Source organism: Drosophila navojoa, chromosome 3, assembly GCF_054131105.1.
Source record: "Drosophila navojoa isolate 15081-1374.11 chromosome 3, UAZ_NAV_1.0, whole genome shotgun sequence".
Lineage (NCBI taxonomy): Eukaryota > Metazoa > Arthropoda > Insecta > Diptera > Drosophilidae > Drosophila > Drosophila navojoa.
In genome coordinates this window covers 16,314,647-16,334,565 of record NC_142891.1, presented here as the reverse complement: position 1 = coordinate 16,334,565, position 19,919 = coordinate 16,314,647, and the positions used below count along the sequence as shown (strand labels likewise).

At 38.3% G+C, this 19,919-nt stretch overlaps 1 protein-coding gene across 3 annotated transcripts in view; it reads left to right on the top strand.

The window, feature by feature from the left end:
• The first annotated feature begins 352 nt into the window (after positions 1-352).
• RapGAP1 (Rap GTPase activating protein 1) overlaps positions 353-19,919 on the top strand; it is a 114,022-nt gene continuing 94,455 nt past the window's right edge. Inside the window, exons 1-2 of one of the 3 annotated variants that reach the window (XM_030385108.2) lie at positions 2,322-2,676; positions 12,777-13,334. In XM_030385108.2, the coding sequence (XP_030240968.2) occupies positions 12,805-13,334 (530 nt within the window). In that variant the 5' untranslated portion in view covers positions 2,322-2,676; positions 12,777-12,804. Of the gene's footprint in view, positions 640-2,321; positions 2,677-12,776; positions 13,335-19,919 lie in introns of those variants that run through there. The other 2 variants (XM_030385109.2, XM_089258193.1) reach the window with 2 other exon arrangements.

Sequence of the window (19,919 nt, the reverse complement as noted above, 5' to 3'; positions counted from 1 at the left end):
ATCATTTGCATTGCATTATAGGGTATACATAAATAAAACCAAAGGCCCGCAGAGAGCGACAAGCAACTGGAAAAAAAAGAGATGAAAAATCGTAAATACAAATATAAAGAAATAAAACATATGTATATAAAACTCATATATGGCAATGGAATAAAGCAAGAGACAAATGCGATCAGTACATAAACGAATACCACTCCGTCGGGTGGTGTCAGTTCGTAACGCTCGTACGCCAGTCCGTTCTATTCGGTTTCTATGTTTAATGTTCTTTCGAGTTCTCTGGATTTGGAACTCTCGCATTCTCGTCCGGTTTCACCTTTCCGGCTCAATAAAGTATCGGATCTTGTGAAAGTGAATAAATACTGCCGTAATGAGTTCCTATAGAACTTTGGTGGATCACGCAGAGTCAACGCCGGGCAACGCAGCTGCGCTGGCGACGGCGTCGCCGACGACGCTGCATCGCATGATCAAATATTGGCGTAATAGTTCCGGTAAGATTCCGGGCTTGCGCAAGAGCGAGAGCTTTACGGATTATCGACGGCATTCGGCGGGCGTGGCACAACATGGCACGTTGCCCAATCGACAGGTGGTGCAGTATCAACGCCTGGAGAGCTACGACGAGAGCAAGCTGGCACAAATGAGGTGAGCGAAGGGGGGAAGGGTGGACTGGGTGTAGCTTTTCTATGGGATGGGATCGGCGTACAATTAATTTGATTGTTTTGCGCGGCTCGTTTGCTTTGATATTGTAGCAGCTGCATCGAAATGTGGGGCATGCATATTTGCCGTTTGGCTTTTGGCCTAATGCCATCAACAGTTGGTGCGCTACGCCCCCTAAATAGTGCGTTTATTTCACAGATGAGCTCGGTGACTCCCTCTCTCATTTTCTTCCGCTCTTTTCTTATCAGCGGGTAACTCCAAAACTGCCACCGACTTATCAGCTGCAGCAACAACAACAACAAAAGTTGCTTAGCTGTTGATAAACGCAAGTGAACAAGTGCATGACGCCGTCGCAGAAACAGCGAACGTTCCGTTGCCACTGTGGATGCTATTCTCTTGCTCTGTATGTGTTTGCGAGAGAGCGAGAGCGAGAGCGCACAGCGCTTATTGTTGTTGTTGCTTACGCATGCTTGTCGTTTATTTTAGCTGAGTAGCTTCTTGGCACTTTCCAGCGTCCACAACTCTCATAAACAGCGACGCCAAATGCGATCCACAGAGCTTGCGCGTGGTGGAGCTTGTGGCTGTGCCGACACTATCTAACAAAGGGTTTGTTTTGTTGCCAATATTGTGCTTAAGTTCAAGCATTACTAATATTAAGTTTAATAGGAACAAAATATGAAAACTAATAAACAGTCAGTTTTCTTTGTATTCATATTGATTAAAATAAATTAATTTTTGATAATATGTCTATACCTGAAGTTATTGAATAGCTAATATTAATTTTCATTTAATTATAATATTCAATTCATGGTCATTTATTAATTTCCTATTACACATATAAACATATATTCATTGCCAACACAAACACTTTTGTTACGCAGTGTAAAAATCAACTGTTTACGTTTTCATTCCAATGCGTGAGAGTGCACACTCTCTCTCTGAGCGCCATACGAAAAATCAGCTGCGACGCCAACTGCGCTCAATGTTGATGTGTTGTATGTGATTTTTTTTTGTATTGGTGCCCCGTGCCGGTCGTTTACAGTTTGTTTTTGTTATCGCGCGCCGCCTACTGCATACTTTTGGGGTAGCCCCCAACAGGGCGAACTCGAAACTAAGTGGAAGGAGCAGAGCGGGCGAGCTATGCAAATAGCAGTGCATTCCGAGTTGTGCCTTTGAAGAGGCCGGCAACCATTGTTATTGCTGTTGTTGTTGTTGTTGTGGCTGTTGATATTGGTCTGTTTGTTATTTGTTTTGGCTAATGCGGGCGCATTCGCTTTCGTGCCAGCCACGCTGCTTACTGTATTTGCGCAAACTGTGCCCAAGCGGCGACAATAATCGCTTGCATTTATAATGTAAATAAATGTAAATGTAAATAAACAGGAAAATGTGCCCCCATGCGATTCCAACACCCACTCACCCCCAGAAGCAGAATGCGCTATGTAAGTGCAACAACTGCAAACACACACACACACACACACACACACACAAACAGAGAAACAGAGACGACCACGCGTAACGGTTGTTGTCATTCCAGTTGTGTGGATGCCATTCGCTCTGGCTCTCACACACTATTTACTCTCTGGCTCTCTGACCGGTTGTGGAACCTGAAATCTGAGCTTCGTGCGCCAGCCAGTTGGCAGCGCAGCAACAGCAGCCACCGTACTCCAATTGGGATTTCAGTTTCGTTTTGATAATCGACTCGTGTGGGCGTCGTTGTAGTCGTCGTCTTCGTCGTTCCGTATGTGAGCCGAGAGCAGCGCAGTCGAAGTTCTTTTCGTAAAAAATGCGTGCGCTGTTCTTGTTCTTGTTTTTGTTACGCTTCTGCCAATTCTGCTCATGCAACGGCAACATCGGCAACGTCAACGCATCATTTGCAAATTAGCAGCAGCAGCAACAGTTGCAAACGCGCAGCACCAGCAACGGTTAAAACAAAATTCGTTGAACGAATTCAAAATAATTCAAAAGTGCAAAAGTGTGCACGAGTGTGTGAGTGTTTGTGTGTGTCTAATTAGTCAAAATGAGGTAAATATTCTTATCAGCAAAGCACAATACACGAAAGTCTAACCGAAAATTCGATCAAGCAAAAAGCCGGCACGCGCCAAAAAAAAAGTGAAATTCGTGAAAGAAAAGAAACGAAACGAGAAAAAACTGCGCTCAATTGAACGTGGAAGAGCGGAACAAGTTTGTGCAAGCATAATAGATAATTACAGTTGTTTATTTGCGTCTCATAAAGAATATGCATTGGAATTAGGCAAAATGAAAGTGTTTGCAGTGAAATCTTTTGTTTGATATTATTAAACAAATTACAAAAGTGTCGTTAATAATTGTGCAAAAAAAAAAAAAGAAAATAAAAACATAATTCAAGTGACCAATAAAAAATATAAACGAAATGACAATAATAACCGACAAGTTAACAGCTACAAAAGCAAAGCGCCAAAAAAAAAGAGGAAAGAAAAAAACAACAACAGCAACAACTGCTGCGGCTTCCAAATTCGAAAATTCATTTGCCATTCACCGGTGGAAGTTATTCGTGTTGTTGTTGGTTTTTTTTTTAATTTTTTTTTCGCTTCTTTTTGTTACTGCATTTCGATTGAAATGCGTCACGCGTATCTGTTACGTGTTTTCTGTTGTAGTTGTTGTCTGGGGCATCAATATCGATGCGATCACATTGAATATTGATAAATGTGCAGTCTGAGTGTGTCTGTCTGATTGGAGTATATGTATGTATGTACATATGTACGTCTGATATTATTGATGAAGTGTTGTCCAGTATTATGATAGCTTGTTGAGTTTGATCAATATGTGAGAAAATTTACAAATGCATTTTCTGTTCAGAAATTCGAAAAGTATTTTGCTTGTAAATATGTATGTATTTTCTAGTAACTGAAATTTTTCTTGAATACATTTCAACATTTTGTATTAATTTTAATAAAAGCGCAACTAGAATTTATTCGCTTTTTGAACTTAGTCATCGCTTGTTTTGCGTCCATAATCTCCAATTGGAATGTCAGCTTAACTCAGTCAGCTGATCGGCAGCACAAAGCACGTAAATTTTCGTCACAAAATCTTTGTCTTAAATGCGGCCAATCAACTTCCAGATGCCCGTGCGTATAAAAGTGTGTGTGTCTTCTCCTCTCTCTCTCTCTCTCTCTCTGCTGGGTGTGTAGAATCCTGCTCGTACCCAATTTCCTTATACCGTTTGCATATGCATATCCATGTATGTGAGCATACGTGTATGCTTGTATGCATGTATGCAAATTACGCATTTTTTGTGTGCCGTTTAATATGCGCCTCGCTGCTGCTGCTGTTGTTGTTGTATTGCTAGCGGCGCATTTTTGTTGGTTCAGGCGGGCAGGCAGCAAAGTCCTCAGCACGTGAATTTCTTTTAAACGAGTTTCGCATGATAATTGTTGTTGTAACTGCTGTTGTTGTAGTTGTTATTGCTGCTGGTTTTTATTTTCGTAGCTTTTTTCTTTGGTTTCTACTTTTTTTTTTCTGTGCGCGCTTGTACATATTTGTTTTGTTGTTCTTTTTTGGTAGATTTTTTTGTCACAGCTGCAGTACTGCCAAAAATTTGTTGTTGTTGGAATTTTTCAATAAGTTTCGCGCGCTTGCCCTCCTCCTCACCGCGTTCTGCCGTCGCTGGAATATTTTCATTCTCGTTTGCTCTCTTTGCTGCTTTTGTTTTACTTGCACTGCTTGTGCCTGCGCCTGTTGCGCTCTGTTTGTTTTTGGATTTCTCGACGAATCAAATAGATCTGCATAAATATTGGCACCGCGCTCGTAAAGCTTCCAGCTCTATGTAAATGAACTTTTTGTTGCCTTCAACCAAACAATAACAATAATAACAACAAGCATCTGCTTTTGGTCGCTCTATCTGGCATTCATTCATCACTATCTTTCGCATATGCCGCTCGTCCACTCATTACGCTCATCAATTGTCTTGTCATCCATCTCTCAATGCTGTCGATGTTGTTGCTGCCTTCGCTTGACCGAAAAGTTCAAGTTGAAGTGCAGCAAACTGAGCAGCTCACACTCAGTGGCTGTCTCTATCTCTGTCTGGCTGCCTGCTAAGATTTCGGTGAGAGCGCGCGTGTGAGAGAGTGTAGAAGATGACTGGCCACTATCTTTTTCGCACTTGCGCTCGCACTCGCACTCACACAGCTCTCGCTGTTTATGGCATTGTTCTTTTTGGCACTGTCCTTTTGCTGTGTCATTCGCCTGCATTGATTTTAAATTTAGTTGCGCTGCTACGCAAAATTTACCGTTTTGCCGAATGCGTTTTGCTTTGTCGCTTATCTGTCGATCCCCAGCATTGCTGTTCCCTTTTACTCACGCACACACACACGCACGTTTAATTTATGGGGCGTGCGCGTTCTTTGGCCCACTGCCAAATGGCCGCGACGAGTGTGGCACAGGAGCCTGAGAGAGAGGGAGAGAGGGAACGCATTACACTTCTTTAGTCGGAGCAACTGTATTTGATATGCGCCTGGCGTGTTTTTCATATGTTTACTTTAATTGCCTTTGGCAGCGGCTTCGTTTGCTATTTGCAACGGCAAGCGACTGAATGGAGTGGGAGAAGGGGCAGGGGGAGAACCAATACAAAGTGGGGTGTGTTTGCTTACGAGCTGTTTACACCTGTGCCAAAAGTCTGAGAATTCGCTTTGAAAAGGAAAACAACAACTTTTTATGTGTTCTCTATGATTTTCAGCTGTACAAAAAAATATATGAATATAAATTATGAAATATTTGATGTTTGCTTTGTACGTAATATTCCAGGGATTATCAGCACAGCGGACCAACTGAAGGTCAGTTCTGAGTTATTTCACACCTCGACTTTTCCTATTGACTGAAAAGTTTAGACCGTTTGCCTTCGCTGGACCAACAAATCATCAATAGAATGAAGGTCGAGCTGTGTGAAACCTGATATGGGTTGCAACCAAAATAATAAAAGAAAGCAGACTTTTAACGAGTACTGAGAAAAGTTGATTACTTTTACAATTTCCCACAAGTTCTATTGTATTCAGGCCACTTGTATTGCTTGCACATAAATTTCAAAGTCTATCAACCGTTTTACGATTTCTGGTTTTGTAGAGAAATGGAAATGTACACTTGTATATTATTTATTAGGTTGTTACTGGACTTTTACATTCAAATTTTCATTTGCATTTAATTGAAATTTAAAGCTATTTCCATATTGTAATAATAGTTAATAGTGCTTATAATAATTTGCATTTGTTTTTTTCTTTTGGTTATTTTAGAGACAATGCAAATTTGTAATAATTGATCTTAACATTGATCACAAAAAATATATATTTTATTTTTTTTGCGTCTCTGACCAACTTTAATTGTTACCGACCAAATTTATTTGGCCTATCTATATTTGTTAATGTTTTATTTATTTGTTATTGTTCTTTATTTATTTATATTTTTTTTTGGTTTACATTTCGAGCCTAATTAGCTGATGATAACTGTGTCAAGAGCTTGCACCAAATATTTGTTTGCCCTCTTTTACACAAGCACACACACTGTCACTCACTCTCTCTCTCTCTCTCTTACTCTCACTCACTATGGCACTCTCCCCAGCCAACTGTTATTGTTTTAGTATCAACATTTCGCAATCTGATTTCAGTTGCATTATTTTTTTTATATTTTCTTAATCGTTATCGATACGTCATTTAGAGATTGTGTCTTTCAAGAACTGGCACCTACAATTCATATGATTTTCAGTTAACAGAAACCCTAACCGAGACCCAATTCAATTGAAATTTGAGTCAGCAAACACGTAACGCTTATAAATACCGAGCAAATTGGGTTGCCTCCGCTTATCGAGAGATTTTTTGTTGTTCTTATGAAACAGCATTTCCCTACAAAAAGAAAAAAAAAAAAAATACAAAGTTTTTTCCTCTTGGTAACCTTTATAGACCTCTGTGTGGGTGTACATCCGGAATTTCGGCAGGTTTTCAGTTCAGGCTGCTTCCGTGTTGATTTTAGCTCCACCCTAAGACGCACGCTCACACAGCCCGCAGCCCGCAGCCCTTGTTAACTTGGCCAAATTTTCAGCATTTGTTTCATGTTTATTACGACTTCTTCCACTTCGTCTCGCTTCTATGCTGTGACACGTGTTTAAATATTTACGCTCTGGCATAAATGCTGTAAACAATTTCTTAGATTCGAGCTTGTGTTCCCAGCATCGACATTGCCCCGAGCTGAGTTCAGTTTTCACACAGCTTGCCACAGCTGTTGGCTGTTGACCAAACATCAACAGCAACAACAACAACAACAACAACGACAACTATCAAAACTATATTTTGTTTCAAACAGTTTGTATCACACATTTGAAATAGTCTCTGGAGTGTCTGCGCTTTTATCTTATCTATCAGCTATCAGCTACCATTTGCTTGCTGGTCAATGCATCACTGAAAATATGGCAACAGGCAACCTTGAAAGAGACTTTTTTGCTCTGGTAACACTCCATCATATTGTGACATTCTTTAGGCTGTATTAACTCTGAACGGTTATCATATCACAAAATGATATGATAGTAGGCCTAGATAACAGAGATAACTCTTGCAATTGATTTGATTTTTCAGTCTTCTATTAAAATTTCTACGAACTAATTTCAGGAAATTTTAATTAAAGACCATCTCTCTTATATGTATGAGCTTTGTATGATAAGCACATACCGTTAATACATAAATAATAATAAATCTTGCCACAATATTATCCATCTAATACTACATTATTGATCACTTTTATATTTTGTTTTAATATCTGATTATTTTATTTATTTATTTATTTATTTTTTTTTTTATGTTGAAATTTAAGTCTTCACAAAGTGAAAAAAGCTTATTGATTGATAAAATGAATAGATAAATGTTATTTGGTTAGCTAAATTTGTGAAATTTTGTATTTAATTCTTACTTAGACGCTTTTTTTATATCCTGAACCCATTGAAAATGGGAAATCAGGGTATAATGTGTTTGTGTAAAAGTATGTAACAGGCAGAAGGAATCATCGCAGACCCCATAAAGTATATATATTCTTGATCAGCACGACGAGCTGAGTCGATATAGCCCTGTCCGTCTGTCCGTCCGTCCGTCCGTCCGTCCGTCTGTCCGTATGAACGCCGAGATCTCAGAAGATATAAGAGCTAGAGAGCTGAAATTTTGGGTGCGTACTCGTGTATACCATACGCAGTACGAGTTTGCTTTATTTTTTCGATAACTCATCCGATAACTTTTTTATCGAGAATAATCGAAAAATTGATTTTGTTTTTTGAGCCTCATCGGAGTACTATTAGACGTGGAGACTTCAGATTTATTGTGTATATAGATATGATGAATACAAACATTTTGTAATCAACAGATTTTGGATACCACGCCCCCTTCGCCCTCAATTCGTAATAAACGTATTTCAAGTACTACAGACTTGTGCTTTGGAATGTACACACATTTTGACCATATAATTACGCCCTGAAAGTTTCATTAAGATCGTATGTTTACAAAAGAAGTTATTCACCAAGTAAATTCTCATACTATTGTCCACACTGCAGCGCAGCCCAAGCGCAGTCGCTGCTTACTGCGCAGTTAGCAGAGAGCGGGCGCGTGAGGGTGGATGCATCTAAATGCATGTGTGCGTGCATAAAAGAAGTGCAGAATGATAAGAATATCAGCTTGGAGGGTTCAGGGTATCTCCTAGTCGAGCAGTCTCGACTAGAGTCTTCTTACTTGTTTTTAAATGGATTTATACTATATGAATGGAGTCTATCGATCAAGTCTAAATTGATATTTAGAATTATAAAATATAAATTATTTAAAATGTGCGAAAGTTTGCCAAATAAATTTTAATACAATTTTATTTTTTTTTAATTATCAACAAAAGCAAAAAAATAATTTATTTTAATGTAAATATTTTTTTCTATACCTAAATAAAGTTTTGAATTAACTTAAAGTTATGTAAGTGATATAATTGCTTGATTACTTCTTACTCTTAGTTATATAAACTTATCGATTACTGTATTTACGAATATAGCAAATTAACGCCCTTATCGATAGACTTATTAATTAGAATTCCATGACATTTTCTCTCTGTTTTCTATTTGCTTCAGCTTCCATCTCAGACGCAACCCGCACTAGTTTCCTTCTTGGCTCAACTGGTTATGGTTATGGTTATCGATTACGCTCATAATTGCTTACATTGCCGTATTACTTACCACAGCATTTTGATATATATAATTAAAACTTTTTACATCACATCAATAAAAGTGTCGCACAAGTGTAATGCAAAATCAGAGATTATTTAACCCCATCGCGCCAGTTCTAACCACAATTAACTGAGCAATCAGCCCACATGCTGCACAATGCGGCTTGCCTCCATCATCTCGCCGGCTGCAGTGCTCCTTCGTTTTTTTTTTCTTTGCAGCCAATGTAGTTAAATCGTAGACATATCGTTATAAATTGTTATGAATTTTTTGCATGTCTCCATAAAAGGTCGTCAAAGTTGTCGCTCGTCGTCGTCGTCGTCGTCTACGGCGACGATGTTGTTCTTGGATCTGGGTTGATGGGGGCGGTCGGATGCTGATTTAAATAAATTATTCTATATGCGGTTTTTTTTATTGCATTTAGCCGTAATGCCCTGCCGTCAAACACTTCGCCACAATACCATAAAAACTCACACATAATGGTTAGGTTTGCTCTTGTTGAGGCTAGGGTGCATCTGTGATACCCTGTAATAATTAGAGTTTTGTGAATGTGGGAACAGGTAGTCTGATGAGTAAAATAAATATTTAGTATATAGTTCATGTAGTGAGTCCAAAAAGTAATCCTAAAATTCTCGATAACTTCGATAACTATCCATTCATTTATCAATTGTCTTTCCCTAAATAGTATAGCTGTCATCAATCTAAAAATTCCGATCTTATACAGGGTATCGCTTAGTTTCTCGATTCTATATTCTGTTATACTCTGATTTATATATGTGCACCAAATGGTTTGTTGTGCCACGTAATTGAATTCGCTTACCTAATTCTATTTTATGATGTGCACATATACACACGCATGCACATAAAATATATATGTATGTATATAACGAAAAAATATATATATATATATCATTCTCACCTGAGCGTAGATTATGCGTTTTATTTTTCCATGTTTGTTTTCATTTCACTTCTTTTTTCTCGCTGTATTCACATGCGGAAAAGACGAATTTGCGGCGGAAGTTGCGTGTTACTAAATAATAGCAAATAACACAAAAAAATAGAAGCAGCTGAAAAAATAATACAAATAAATGCGAAAAAGAGATATAAAAATAAATCATTGCTCTTAATTCGATTCAAGTCAAATAATTTGATGTTTTGCAATTTGATTATGGAAGTTCATTTCCTCGCGGTTTTGCTGCCTTCCTCTGTGTGACGCTTTGGGCGAGAGGAGGCTTAACGATTTTGGGGCCAGGGCAACTGTTGATGTAATAACAAATGATGTAACAGACAGATCATTTAAAGAAGTTTGAAATATAACCATAGGCAAAAGCTTGCAAATGAATGGAAGCTGATGTGAAAGGGAGAGTTGTAAAATGATGAATGATGTTTTTCTTGGGAAGAATAGTCGAATTTAATGGGTGTATATGTGATAGAAAAAAATAGTTTGCTATTCGTTGAATACAACCTAATTAGTAAAAAAATGAAATATGTAAATTAAAAAAAAAAAAAAATTATTATAAATCATAAAAAATAGATAAAAATAAAATTGTTAAAATAAATAAAAATAGATATAACAAAAAATAGCTGGGATTTATGCAATATCATAGAATAATTATATTATAATAACATAGAATAATATTATAATAATTTTGAATATTATAAATAAAAAATAATTAAAATAGATATTATAGTAAAGTCTACAGTTCTGTTATACGAGCTAAAATCAGACAATTTATTTATATTTAATTTTGTTTTATTCTTCTTAAAATAGGTCAAAGAGAAAAAAAAATAATAATAATAATAAAATTTTTTTAATACAAATATAAAAGTAGTGTTCTTATCGAAATTAGAAATGAAGAAAGAAAGCAAACAATAATTTAACATAAGTCGATTGAACGTCTATAGATAATATACATGTCAAGTTCTCTAATTAACCTAGTCATTAGATGGAGCAAAATAAATATTAATGCGAAATATGATTAAAGTTCAATTCAAATGTCAATTCATCAGCGAGAGCTTAACTTCATAGTCTCTACAAGTTGCTCCTAACTCATAAAAACCCAGCTCGAACTTTGGGTGATATTCAAATAACTAATTAAGTGCTTCGCCCACAAAATGACAAAGCTAACTAATTAAAGACTCCTTGAGAGTCTTTTTGGGGGCCAACTAATCAAGTCAAGTGCTGACGTTAATTTCAAATATAATCGCATTGCCATCCCAACCGGCTTGGCTACCTTGTTTTTCCCCGAGGCTATGAAATGGGTTTTCCGCTGGCTATTTGCTTAAGTACGCCCTGAAATGACTCTGGGGCTAGACCACCGAAAGTAAATAGTAGCTGTTGCTCTTCTTCCTTTCTACACCTGATTCGGCATTGTAATGAAGCACTTAGAGCTAGACTTGCTGCTGCTGCTGCTAGTGGTGGTGGGGGTGGGGTTGGGTTGTGCGGTGTCTGTGGTGGTGTGCACCACCTGTCAACGTTGCTAAGCAGTTGCCACATGCCTTCAGTCAATGCCATGCAACATAAATCATCTTGGCGGCACTTGGACACGTGCCGTCAGCCATTACCTACACAGAATGCCGGGTTGGACAACCCTCTAGACTTAAGCCAATTGTCAGTGGGGCAGGTTCAAGTCAACGTTTTCTTACAACCTCCCTCCTTCCCCCGTTTTCCTTCGTTTTCCTTGGGCTTTTGGGCTCCCGTACGTACATTTGCCTCGAGTGGTTTTTATGACGGTTTTGTTCACAAGTTGCCTTAGGTCTGAGTTGAGCAGCTTTGTGGCCCGCTCTCACTCTCACTCACTCTCTCTCTCTCTCTCTCTCTCTCTCTCTCTCTCTCTCTCTCTCTCTCTCTCTCTCTGTCTCAGAGTTACTTTTCACATGTGCGGGCTGCTTTTGCTTTTCTACTGTATGTTTTACTGGCTGTCTACTGTCATTGGCTTTTCATATTGCACGCATTTTCACGCGCTTTTCATCGCTTCGTTGGACAAAGGCAAGCGCAGCAGGCAGAAAGCAAAGCAAAGGCAAAGCAATGCCAATGGCTTTTCAGCATTACTTCTTAATATGGCCCAGCACTTTATTTCGGGCCTGAGTGATTCTCTTTGTTTTTTTTTTCCACCTTTTCCATTTTTTTTTTTTTTTTTTTTTGTTGATGAAGTTTTACGAGCGCCCATAAAGTTGACTTCTCTCAGGCTGTCAGTTATTAAATTTCCATCGTTTTCCATATTCCGGCATTGCGCTTGGCCGGCCTTTTGCGGCCAGTTGCCGCTTGCCGCATCGTAAAAAGAATTATCGTAACAAGTTCAAGATGTGTATATATATATATATATATATATACTTGAATTGATTGTATGATCTAGGTGATTTCATGTAATTAAAGAGCGGGAGAAGTCTTGAGATAATAAGAAGGTTGCTTTAAAGTTGACTTTACTTTGATCTATTACAAGGAAAAATTTGAGATATGTGTTTTCTTCTAGTTATATATAAAAGGTCTAGCCATAACTTACTATAGATAGTAAGACATTTGTTATACATGTTAACACATGCTCATATTATTTATTTGTAGTTAGTTATAGTTAGAGTTCTTATACATATAACTAGAAGAAAATTTTGGACTAATAGAATTCAGCATGCATTTTTTTTTTTCACTTTCAAAAATCAACTATGCTTTGTAAATTTTTGTTTTAAGTGCTTAAACTGAACAAAAGTAACCAAACTTGAATTTTTCAATTTGTCAAAATCCTCTAAACAGCAAAATATTGATCGTGTAATTCGTGTAATGCGTGAAAATAAATAATATAAAATTAATTAAGCTGCTCGATTGAGCACTTCGCAATTCGAGTACCTGAAGTGCAGGCAAATCGATTGTAATAAAATGCTAAGAAGCAATATAATTAAATGTTAACCCGCATCCAATTTATAGCACACGCCGCCAACAATATGTAAAGTGAATGAAACACAAAGGGAAAACAAAAACAAAAAGCACAATATTGAAGGAAAACAGCGTAAACCCAAAAAGCAAACCAAAACAAAACGCATCCAAATATTTAAAACCAAAAATACAAAACCAAAAATATAAAAACAAAACAAAACAAAAGCAAAGCAGGCAGCAGCAGGCCAGCAATCAACGCAACGTCAAACAGTCAATCCATCAATCAAAGCATCAATCAAACAACATGCTGAAGATACATATGCTCGAGCAGGTCGTCAACACGGACAGCGTCTGCGATAATGCGGCCCAGGAGCTGTCACCCAAGCGCAAAGTGGCCATGCCAGCGGGTGGAGTGTCTGGCAGTGGTGCCAGCAGTGCTGCTGGCGGCGGCGGTGGGGGCAGCAGCTCATCATCAAAAAGCACACCGACCGTTTCGGCCACCTCGTCGCCGCATCATCAGCCAACGCCACCGCAACGTCATATACACACAACGTCGGCGGCTGCAATGGCAGCGGGCAAATGCTTCAGCCAGGGATCCTCACCAGCCGGGTATGTGTAAAGCAACACAGAATATAAACACCTAAGCACACACACACACACACACACACAGATAGCACAGACAAGCACATCACAGCTTGTGGGGCCATTAAAAGGGCATTGCATTTCCGCTAACTTGGCCAATTGCTACGAAGATTGACGCAATGTGGCGCTCTGACAAATTGCATGATGGATGCTTTTTTGATGCGCTGAACCCAAATATGTTTGCCTCTCACTTGCACTCTATCTCCATCTCATTGTCTCTCTATCTCTTTTTTCACTCTCTATCTATCTCTATTTTGCCTATTTCTCTATACATTTTGTCGCATTCCTTTGGTTTTTGCGGGCATTCGTCGTCATCATAATGAGCGCAACATCAGCTACCACCTGCCACCTGCCACCTGCCACCTGCTACCTGGCTACCTGCCTAGCTTATGGGCTGCATTTCCCAGCTCCTCATCTCCCCATCTCCTCATCTCATTGCTATGCAATGAAAATTTTCACCGCAATTCTGTTGTTGCCAAAGTTTTGTTGCTGCCAATTTGCTTTTGGCTTTGGCTGCTTGCGCCGCATGAGCTGCAACAATGCAACGCGTGCAACCATTGTTTGCCACAGAGTGGCAGAGTTTTTTTTTTTGGAGGTCTCTGCTAATTAACTCTGATCTACTCTGCCACAAATTCAACATTTTTTTTTCCGATATTACATTTCAATTAAATGAATTCCTTCACGGAACGTTCAGAATTGTAAAAATTGCAATTTATTACGTGTCAAATTCTTTGATTGCATTTATTGAGTAACAAATTTTATTGGATTATGGAAGTATTGCAGCGAGAGTTATATGAGATATGATTTAACCAGATTCAATTTCTTTTTACTCAAATATAATTTAAAATTATTTTTGTTGCTTTTAGTAAATTCTTTATGAAAATAATCAGCGACTTTTTTTATAGAATATTTTTTTTTATTTATTTATGTTTTTTTTTTTTTTATATTTTGTTTTATTGCAGTCAAATTATTTAAAGTACATACATATGTATAAATTAAAGAATTAAAAGCCCCATTTTTTTTGGAAAATGTTTATTCTATAAACTTTTTTTTCTCATTTCAGTTTTTCATTTGAATGCTTTTCAACACTCATAATAATTAACTTCTTAATATGGTTTCTTTTGCTTTCCTGTTAATTAAATTTCCATTTAATATATTTTCGCAACAGGGAAATACCAGTCCAATCCATTGCTTTTCTGGGAATTTTCGGAAATTATAAAAATAGTAATGCGGCGTTAAATGAAAACACACTTATTCTGTTGAAAAATAATGGAATTCCTCACTTTTTGTTTAGTTGAGAATATTTTACTTTTGGTTATTTATCTTTACATATATTTTCCGTTGAAAAGTAATAAAAAGTGTTTCTTAATGAATATAAAGCCAAATTTAAATTGAAAAAAAAAAAAAACATTTATTTTTTAGAAAATAGGATATAAATTCATATGTTTTATATGTACTTAAAAATTTATTGATGAGAACAGAATACTTCACTTGTGAATATATATTTAATATGTATTGGAAAATATGCTCTAGATATCAATATTTCAATATCTCTTTTACTCTTCCCTCTCTCTGCCTTATCTATTCAATTCAATTCCAATCCATTCCAATCCACTTCATGCCTTATCTCTCTTCTCTTAAACTTACTCAATTTCGCATAGTTTTTCAAAGTTGTGGCGGTCAGTTCACAAACTACAATTACAAAAATTCCATTCCATTTCACTTGACAGTCCACTTCCACTTCATTCCATTCCACTCGCAAGCCTTTAAGCTATTTACGTGTCCAAGCTGACCAATATAATCCATTTATCGTTGTTCATTCTCTGTGCTCTTGCATCACATTTTCTTGGATAAGTTTCGACTTGTATTTCTTGCTGCTGGCCCATGCTTCTCTCTTCGCTCTTTCCTCTGCCCTCTGGGTTTATTTTTCATCTGCCTCGCCCTTCACTCGCATCGCACCTGTCACAACTTGTCATGAATTGTGGTGCTCTGCGCTTCATTTGTGTGGATATCTCTTACCCATTAGCCGAGCAACTCTTTCCCTATAAAAACCATCAGCACCCAACCCCACCCTCGCCAGCCTTTCTTTGTGCTCCTTGAGCTGGTTATACATATGTTTCTTTCATATTGCTATTATCTGTTTTCTCGTTATTCGCCTTATTGTTATTTTGTGATTCTTTGCTTGTTATTTTCGCATTAGAGATTTGTAATTGATACCTGTCCAACGGCTGACGCTCTCTATGCGTGTGTGTGTGTGGGTAAGCTGTATATACATGGTCATATAGTTATCACTGTCTTTTCTTATAATCACCCCCACCCCCATGCCACCCTCTTCTGCAAAGCGAACAATGCCTGCTCAGCTGCTGCTGCTCTGCTGTTTTGCCTGTGGGCGTGGCGTGGGCGCATTTTGTAAATAATTATTATAGCAAAAGTCGCACAAAGCAAAAAAAAAAAAGTAATTTTCATTTTTATTTTTATTTATTTTTGTTTTTGTTTTTGTTTTATAGAGCTTGCGGGCTCTGCTAATGTCCCTCGGACTTCCCCAACTGAACTTGACAGTCAAAAGGGATTTTCATTTCTTTTCTTATGTTTGGTTTAGTTATCCGCCTCCTACACACAAACCCACACACACACACACAGAGGGAAACACTTCCGTTTCTAGTCCCCCTTCAGACACTCTTTGTTTTCAACTCTTCACATTTTTTTTTTTAAATTCTATTTTTACTTAATTACTTGTGCTTGGGCTTAGTTCAGCTTCGGCTCCCTCGCTAGGTTATTCGTGGCTCGCGCATTAGCTCGACAACAATTTTGATTTATGTGAGATGCCGTCTCTCTCTCTCTCTCTCTCTCTCTCTCTCTCTCTCTCTCTCTCTGTCTCTCTTGCTCTGCAAGCAACTCCAACTTGATCTTCATTTCGTTCGGCTGGCAGTTAGTCGACCTCAAAATGAATCTTGGCAGACAGTTAGCCCAGTTTACAGAATCAGTCGCACGAGCAAGATGCCATCTTTAAGAATTTGGCCAGCTGTGCGTATTATTTATTTTTTTTTAATGCCATTTTCTTCATCTTCGTCTTCTTCTTCTTCATCTGGCTAATTTATATGCAAAACTCAAGCTAGATAATTGGCCAAACAGCAGCAGCGACATGAAACAGCTGACCAGGCCAGATCATTTATCACTATTTAATTTCATGTGTGTGTGTGTGTGTGAGTGTGCGTCGGTGTGTATTGTGCTTGCTTCTCTGTTGAGATATGTATACCCTGTATATAGATGTATATTAAAGCGGGTATACGCTTTTTCTATAATGTATGAAATATCAAAAAGTTAAGAGAGAATAGTTGTGGGGTATTTATAGATATATATGTAGGGTATATTTATATATTTCGTTTATTACATAGTAATTTTATATTACTTATTAATAGTTTGAGTTGCAAATAAAATTGTGTTAAAAATATTTATAAGGTATCTCCTAGTCAAGTATATTTCATTTCCTTTCTTGATTTTGGCTTTGCAACATCTGCTGCAGAATTCGCTCGTCATTTTTAGCTAAAAATATATATTAGATAGGTATTTAAAAGGTATCTGCTAGTCTGGTATACTCTTATACTATACTTATGCTCTTAAATTATAAATAATATACTATATTTATTTTCTTAAATTTTTTATTGGCATTAATTTGTCGTATTTAGCCTAAGATATACTATTATTATCTTATCTATTATCGTATCTGCTATTCAAGCATAATAAATAATATTTCATGGTGCCTAATTCATTTACCTGATTTCGTAGAGAATCCGTTAGTCTGTCCAATATATTATTTATGTATTTCGCTAGCTTTTCTTTCGTTTGGTCAAACATTTTGGCTCAACTCAACAAACTAAATGCCATTATAGGGTATGTAGTCGATCGGTCACATCGCAGCTACCTCAATTATTTCTGGTATTTGCGACGATTTTTTGTGTTCGTTTGTGTTGGGGTAAACAATTTGGCATTCGCATAGCTTAAACTGTTTCGACACGCAACAAAACTGAAAGCCTCGCTTCGGTGGGTGGCTCGATTCTTTGACCACGGCGTGCGGCCAGCTGGCGTGAGTGGTGCAATGCATTCGAGTACGAGTACGAGTAGCCGCTGAATAATTGACTGACAAGTTTGGCTGAAAGTTAATGGCTTAATTATGAGACAGCAAACGGCAGACGGGCAATTGTATGCATGGCTAGAAATCGCAGCAGGTTGCAATTTGAATGAACTAGTTCACGTTGATGAACCGCGCCAAATGCAAAAGAAATGGCAAACTATGCCACAGCCGGACACCTAGCTGACGAAAGACTCGCCTTCCCCCATTAAACGCGCACGTGACATTCGAAGCACCTGACAGGGCCACTCAACTGGGTTGGCAACTCGTCTTAGCCATGGCTAAGACTCGCTGCAACTTATTTAAGCCGCAGCACGACTTGGCGCGAATCGGCATAGAAGTCGGAGAGCTGAAGTTGAAGTTGGCGACGAGGACAGGCTCGCTGCCGAATGGTCGAGAGTGTAGGCATTCTGTGGGCGTTGGGGCATGCCCGCGTACGTGATTCTTGAGCAATTGCCACAACTGTCTTCTGGCCATGCAGAAAATCGATAAGGAAACAGAAAACGGATTTGGCATGAACGACGAAAGGTTGCTCTGCATGAAATACAACATGGGAAAGTGCTTTAGGGTATTCGTATTATGAACAGGAATATATTAATAATGTCTTTAAGGATATGCTCGACTATTAGATACCCAAACCAAGCATAAAAGTGAAGAAAATTTGGCATAAACTAACAGTATACGATTATATAGATATCGATTATCATATGAATGTATATTGAAACGTATATACACCCGCTCAGCTTACATATTACAGGGTATCTTAAGGTAAAGCTGACAGGGGCAAATTTAAAATGATTGCATTACGCAAAATCTAGATAAAGAATATTCAAGTTATTTTCTATGTACAATCAAGGGGTTGACACATTACAGAGCCAAGCCCCCTACGGCGGAATGGAGCGAATCGAGCGTTAACGGCACTTCAAGAGTGCCGTGTCTGCCAGCTTTCAAGAGACAACAACAATGAACTGGCCTAAACAATAATAAGAGCCAAGTTCAAGAAACCAGAAATCATGAATAACAAAAAAAATGAAAAATAAAAAAAATACGATATTCGCGATACAGAAATAGATTGTGGGTTATGAGTGGAGGAAATGTGTTTTGTAATCGCAGCGCGGCATAGTTCAATGGGCATTACGATTGCTAAGCCACATAATCGCTCCGAATTTGATAAATTTATTAGCTGACATGAAATGGGGCACAATGGCAAAGGGAGAGGCAGAGGGAGCGCGCCAACTGTCGCATATGAAGTTCAAAGATGCTGACAACAATTAAATTAAAGTCACGCCAAGGAAAATCAATAAAAAAAATATATATATATATAGAAGCAACAGCAAATGAAAGAGCAGAGCCTAAGGGAATGAGATTGGGGCAGCGACACGGGGAGCTGCTGTTGCTGCTGCTGGCTTGTCATTTTCCATGCCACTGAATCGGCTTTGCTCTGCCTGTTGCACACACACACAGACACACACACACATGCAGAGAGTCACACACAATTAGAAATGCGTCTAATTGGTGCCTGGGGGCCGAGCTGGCCGACGCGTGGGTGCCGCCTGCCGAAAAAGGTGCCAAGACAACGTTTACTCCCATCTGCTCCCCCTTCCGTTCCCCCATCTCCTCCCCCTTCTGTTTCCATCGCTTACCAGCAGCTTCCAGCTGCCAGCTGCCAAACTGCCTTATCGACCCGATTCCCATTTGCTTGAACTGTGTCGAATTTATGCTCCGGCCATTCGCTTGCCATGGGTCACAGTTGAGGCGGCAGGTGTATTCAGCCCCCATTGTTAATGGTGGTCGGTCCATTCATTCTGTTTGGCTTAGATTTCGTTTGACACAAAACTGATGTAACTTTTGTTTTCTTCGACACACAAAACTTCCTCTTTGTTTATTGTTTTCGTTTGTTGCCTGCCAGTCGCACAATTATGCAAAAATGAAAAAAATATGTATGTATATAGAAAAAGAAAAAGAAGAAGTATGTTAAGGCAGATCCCTCTTTTGACCCTCTCTCTTTCGGTTTCTCATACTCCCTATCTCGTTCCCGCTCTGTCTATCAAATGAGGCCAATAAATGTGTGCTCGAAATGGGTAAAGAGTGAAGGTGCCTGCTTATGAGTTATGCATGAGCTTTATGATACCCTGTATGGACATGAAAAGGGGTATCTTTGTATAAAGATTCTACCAGCAGAGCAAGCTTTTCAAAAGGATAATATGTGCATTATTCGATTCGATATTTCGAATATCGTAACAGCTCTATATATATGATAAGATAAGATGATATTAAATGTGTAGCTGTTACGATATTCGTTATGTAGAATGTTACGATATTCTGTAACAGCCATAGAATTAAAGTGTTCTTTACATATATTTTTCTGAATTATCGTTCCCACTAATCAACATGTAATCGGATACTGTAATCTTTAATATTTA